This window comes from Oculina patagonica, chromosome 12, assembly GCF_052425735.1.
Source record: "Oculina patagonica isolate OP01 chromosome 12, crgOcupat, whole genome shotgun sequence".
Classification (NCBI taxonomy): Eukaryota; Metazoa; Cnidaria; class Anthozoa; order Scleractinia; family Oculinidae; genus Oculina; species Oculina patagonica.
The window spans coordinates 31990822-31996821 of record NC_135769.1 but is presented as its reverse complement, the minus strand read 5'-3'; the positions used below and the strand labels follow the sequence as shown (position 1 = coordinate 31996821).

The 6000-nt window shown below is 37.2% G+C and overlaps 1 protein-coding gene across 1 annotated transcript; it reads left to right on the top strand.

The window, feature by feature from the left end:
• Positions 1-921: 921 nt before the first annotated feature.
• Positions 922-5939, top strand: LOC144633222 (ragulator complex protein LAMTOR2-like). The gene is made up of 4 exons (XM_078492047.1): positions 922-1154; positions 2240-2402; positions 3236-3325; positions 5131-5939. The coding sequence occupies exons 1-4, from the start codon at positions 1021-1023 to the stop codon at positions 5185-5187; spliced, it is 444 nt and encodes a 147-aa protein (XP_078348173.1). The 5' UTR covers positions 922-1020; the 3' UTR covers positions 5188-5939.
• The last annotated feature ends 61 nt before the right edge of the window (positions 5940-6000 follow it).

Below are 6000 nucleotides of genomic sequence, written 5' to 3'. Positions count from 1 at the left end.
AGCTGTTGTTTCTATCGTGCACTTGTGTTGGATTTTCAGTCTGCCGAGAGGCCCGAATGACAAAAAAAGAAAATTCAGTATCTCGGTGCTCACCTTTTGACCTGGCGGGCTGCCACCTTGTTCGTATCTCTAGACGTGTGACTGTGTAACTTGGTGTTGCCCTGCACGTTTTTAGAGCAGATTTTAGATTGAGTGTCGTAAAACCAAAGTAATCACTCTGACCAATCACAAAGGGTCCAAACAAACCAGTGAACCAATCAAAACTCGAAGCTGATGGGGCGGAAAAACGTGTGCGAGTGGATGAGAAAGTGGCGCAAGTTTTTTTATATATTTTTATAAGTCACTAGGCGAAGTGAATGCAAAACCAAAGCAAATAAAATGTGAATTCTATACTCATGTGAAACACTCACTCTCCCCTTACCACTCTCGACCCAGGAATATAAATGGATACCCTTGTGGGTACCGGAGAACTGAAAAGGTAACCTGGCATTGTGCCAACTCAGAACTCTCACTGACAACCTCGTTTCCAGAAGATGAGAGACGCTGGGAACGAGGTTGTCTCACTGAGAAAAAGATACGCTGTTTTAAAAAAATGAAACTACTAGGCGACAATTGATATAATAAGATTCATACAGAATCGAACCCAAAAAAACTATCGATGACAGTCGATAAAAATTGATGGTAATCGATGAAGATCGATCATGTTAAAAGTCACAAAATTTTCCGTCATCGATTGCCGTTATCAATCGATTAATTGGCATCGATTGTTATTGATTGATATCGATTATCATCGACTATCGGTTTCATCGATTGGTCAGGCCGGGAGTTTAGAACTGATGACCGCTCGTGAGAAACCCTGGATACTAGATCCTGCAATCTGTTGACACTTACTGCCACTTACATAACGTGGTCTCTGGTTTGAGTGCTCGAGCCGGCCTGAAAGGCACGTGATGTTGTTGAGAGTTTTCCATCTGAGATCAGTGGTTCGGTAGTTAATTAAGTGAATTTTTAAGCGAGTAAATGTCACATGCTTTTTCATTTGGTGATAAACGTGAAGTAGAGTTACCGGAATTTCCACTAGTAAAGATGCTCAAGCCAAAAGTTCTCACTGAAATACTTGGGCAGGCCATTAGTGGAGGAGTCGAGAGTTCACTGTGAGTACAATGATGTATTGCAGCTAAAATAAACCCTAAAATCTACATAGTGACAAAAAAATTAGCTGCTAAAAGCTGCCAAGATAGCGATATGTAGTGTTCGTCTGTTAGAGGGATAGAAAGGTGTTAAATCGGACGACAATGGACTACTGGGTATTAAAAGTTGGTGATTTACAGTTTAGTCTAATGCATTTAAGACTTATAAATTTATTGAACAGTGATTATTAAATTTTTCGTCCCAGTTTAGATTGTTCTTTTAATGTGTGGTTCCAGAAATTAAGCTTATCCATACCCTCTCCATGGAGGGTAATTGGAAATTCTGTTGGGAAGGGTGGTAACTATATGGCTAACTGGAAGTTCCAGAGGGGTGGGGAGAGGGTAGCAAAGGGGGTTTATCCATTCACATGTCACATATACTTGATATAGGCTTTATTTCCTTGTCATTTGGAAGGGACTAGGCAATCTCGTTCCCAGAGCCTGCGTTCCCCTTGACCAGTGGTCGGAAAACTCAACAGCTCTGGGCTAATCCAAAACCGGAACCAGGAAATCCTAGTTCTGGTTTGGTTGTGTGCATGCACCAGAGTGTGGTGAAACAAACAAGTTTTCTACAGCCAATCAGATTCAGACTCGGTTCCCCTTGTGGTGGGCTTTCAGATAAGCCCACAGCTCCTGAACCCTGGCACAGACCAGAAGGATCATGGCCTCAGGGGACACGATTAGGGACTTGGTGGGTGAAGGTAGCAATTTGCACTGCCAGACCTTGTTGACCTTTTGACATATGAAAGTAAAAATATTAGTGTTTACTCCATTTCCCCACCCCCCCCCCCCATTGAAGAAAAAAAAAAGAAAAAGGAAAGAAAAAGAAAAAAAAGAAAACAAGATTAAAATGTCATGAGGTTAGATGGACAAAACTCAACATTGTATTGGGGGTGGAGAGGGGAGTGGATGACAAAGAATTTTTGTTGGCAAAGATGTGGAGTGGAATTAAATCACTCCCTACACCTTCCCCAAGACTTATGTTTAGTATGTAGGCCCTGTGAAGGCTCTAACTGACACTAACATCAATGTCAAAATGTCATATTTAGACTTATCAACCAAGAGGGATCATTATTATCCTATGCTGGATCAGGAGACAGAGATGCTAAAGTCACAGCAGCTATTGCTTCTAGTATATGGGCAGCTTATGAAAAGAATGGAAAAATGGCCTTCCACAATGACGAGCTGAAAATGATCTTCATGGACTGTGAGGTATGTATCTGCTAATGTCGTGCTATAAATGAAATAATCATGCATGCCATTTGTTGATTTGGTAGCTTACATAAGGCAAATGTTTATTGTAACACTTTCACTCATGCCCAAGATTATTTTAATTGAAAAACATCCCATCAAAAATTTCTTAATGCTTTATCTCCTACAGGTTGTAAATAAAGCACTGATACCAAAATTTGCAAGATAGGGGTTTATGTTCTTTTTATCTAGAATACGGTAAAACTCTTTTTATAAGCCCTCCCGCTTATAAGCCCCCCCCCGGTTATAGGCCCATCTATCTGGATAACAAAAAAATACATCCGATTATAAGCCCTCCCAGATATAAGCCCCCCTCTGCCGGATGACAGTACTGAACAGGGCTATATGTTGCTTTATTATGGATTTTTCACTTAAACAAGCCGGTATTTTGTTTAAACTCCTCTGGCTCATTTCAAAACGTTTTTTTTTTTTATTTCGCTTATAAGCCCTCCCAGATATAAGCCGCTCCATTTATAAGCCCACCCAAAACACCTTATAAACTTGTAAAAGCCCAGGGCTTATAAGCGGAATTTATGGTATGTGAAAAGAATAGCTTTGAAGGATAAACAAACAACCACTTTTTTTTAAAGCATAGTAAATAGAAGCAATGAAAATTTCTTTATTTAGTGCTTGATATCCTCTATTCTTTGAATGGTGTTGCAAGAAATTTCCAGTAGGATGCATGCTTAAAATAGGAATTACCGGTAAAGCACTTGTGTGTCTGTCAGCAAAAACAGGTACATGTTTACCTTAACTTACATGTAACAATAACAGTTTTTATTTTATTTTTCCAGGATGGAAAAGTTGCTATCACAAGAGTGGCTAACTTAATCCTTTGTCTGTATGCACGACAATCTGTAGGACTTGGAATGCTCAAGGCTAAGGTATTTATGATCATCCAATTCTAGACTACGATCAGTCAACCCTTTTCCTTAGATTCTTAAGGAAGATGCAAAAAAAAAAAAACAAGAGGAAAAGAAATGGCTTTCTACTAGACAAAAGAAGGGAAAAGAGTAGGCTTGATTTCTGTCACTCTCTCACCTCTGATCTTCATGAAAAGAGAGAAGGTGAAGGAGTGTAGGCTCATTTTCCCGAACAGTAGCTGGAAAACGAGCCTAGGAAAAGAGGGACTGCTTCTCTAGAGTCTAATCAAGTTTTGTCAAGATAATTTTCCTTCCCTTTACTAGGAGGTGGAGCATGGTAGGGAGAGGTTTGATATTCATACATGTAATTGGTCTCAGATCACTTGAGAAGTCTGGATTGGAGCCCTGGCTTAGATTTTTACAATGTGTTTTGAGTGACATTTGAGGGCAAAATAGCTTCACCATTAAGTCACTGAACCTGCAATCTCCATAACCAAAGTTGCCAAACAACATGACACAGTATCAATTTGCCATGCTTATGTGTCCAAAAAAAAAAATTACACCACTTATTGAGGGTATCCATGCGGCCGGTGAATACATTGAAGTCTCTAGTAACGTCAGAAATATAGGAGTAACTTTTGATACTCACATGAACTTAGAGAAACATGTTATAAACACCTGCAAGACAGCTTTTTATCACTTACGCAATGGAGGTGAGGATACGGAACTGTCTTTCTCAGGATGAAGCAGAAATACTTGTTCATGCGTTTATTTCATCAAAGTTGGACTTCTGTAATGCACTACTTTATGGCCTACCACAATCAGTGCTGGATAGGCTTCAATACGTTCAAAACTGCTCAGCAAGACTGGTGTCAAAAACTTCAAGATCAGAACACATAACACCTGTTCTTTGTAGATTACATTGGCTCCCAATCCGGCAACGAATTAAATATAAGATACTACCTCTTACGTATAAAGCGCTGAATGGCATGGCACCCAATACTTAATTGATCTACTCCAGCACTATACACCGACCAGGCAACTTAGATCATCATCAATGAATCTGTTGGTTGTACCGAAAACAAACTTAAAGTCTTATGGAGAACGATCTTTTAAAGTTGCCGCCCCCAGACTATGGAATGCGCTTCCAAAGAAACTTAAACTTATTAAATCACTTGACGTTTTTAAAAAAGAACTTAAAACATTGCTTTTTAGAGAGGCCTTTTTATATTAATCATATATTTTTTTTAATCCAAAGTAAATTGTAAATTACTTAATTAATATTTTACTTTTTAAAATTATCAAGTCTTAGAGAGGCCTTTTTATATTAACCATATTTTATTTTTTAAATTCAAAGTAAATTGTAATTTATTTAATTAATATTTTACTTTTTAACATTGTCAAGCGCCCTTGAACGTATGGAAAGGGCGCTATACAAATGATGATGATGATTATTATTATTATTATTTTCAGAGTACCCATGGATAATTGTTTGTACTGATGCTTATTCCTACTTCAAATTTAACGGAAAATCAAAAACGACACTTGTTCCTGTTCGTGGTGTGGTCAACTTGTTAGATGAGCCTGAGCATTTGCATAGGAAGCTACAAATAAATAAAAACAGTATTACTTATAAGAAAAAGTCTACATAGTTTGGTATCCCTTAGAAGTAAAAGTGAATTTTAGATCAACATCCCCTTATCACTATTATTTTTGCAAATTCCCCCCACCAAAAATAAAATCTCCTGGTCTTACTTGTTTCTAATTATTTATTTGTCTATCTGTCAACTAATTAATTTATTATTTTATTTATTTTTTATGAACAGGCCGAGGCCCTAGTCTCATACCTTGAACAACCACTCAAACAAGTTGCGACATCATGACAAGTTGGAGTTTATACATGTATATTTTGAATATACACATTATAATATTATTATTAGTGCTAGTAAGTAAATATGACCAACAAATTGTGATTAACAGATGTAAACGAAAATAACTTGAAGCTGGAGAAAACAAACACTTTTTCACTTTCCCTGAAAAATAAGTACCAAACTGAAGTAATCTATACTCATCTGATGTTGTTGTACAACCCATCTTAGAAAACTGTGGTTGAAACTATAAAATTTTACTAATATAATCAGTCAACTCATTACTTACATGTGTATTTAGCAGGAAGCAGTAGGTTTTTTTTTTGGCTAACAAAATTATTATACGGAAACTAGGATCACACAATTCATGTACTAAGACACTCCTCATTGTGTAGCCTCCTTTGCAGATACTCTTTGGAATCGTAACGTAATCTTTAGACTCCAGACTAGCTGCTTAGAAGGCTAGAGCTACTCATTATCATGACGATCACTAGTTTTATAATGCATAAAATCTACTAATATAGTAAGTCTAAAAGCCATGAAGAACTTTTATCTGCAAAAATTATTGGTATAGTGTGTTATAGATTATTAATATTAATATTTAAAATGTCAGGAAAAATCAAGGACAGAACATTTCCTCTGCCATCTCACCTTTGGGGCGGCTTGATTCCTGGTCCCTTTCCAGTTTGAAATTGAAACTAAGAATACAATAAAGTTGATGACTTTTGCATGCAGGCTTTTTTAATAAAATATCTTTTCACACAGTGGTTACCAGTATTTTTGTTTTACACATGTGGGATTTATTTCCTGTATTTAACTGTATGTAGC

Coding starts and splice junctions, on each gene's coding strand:
- LOC144633222 (XM_078492047.1), top strand. CDS start 1,021: ATGTCACATGCTTTTTCATTTGGTGATAAACGTGAAGTAGAGTTACCG. Junction 2,403..3,235: donor TGATCTTCATGGACTGTGAG/GTATGTATCTGC, acceptor TTATTTTTCCAG/GATGGAAAAGTTGCTATCAC. Junction 3,326..5,130: donor TTGGAATGCTCAAGGCTAAG/GTATTTATGATC, acceptor TTTTATGAACAG/GCCGAGGCCCTAGTCTCATA.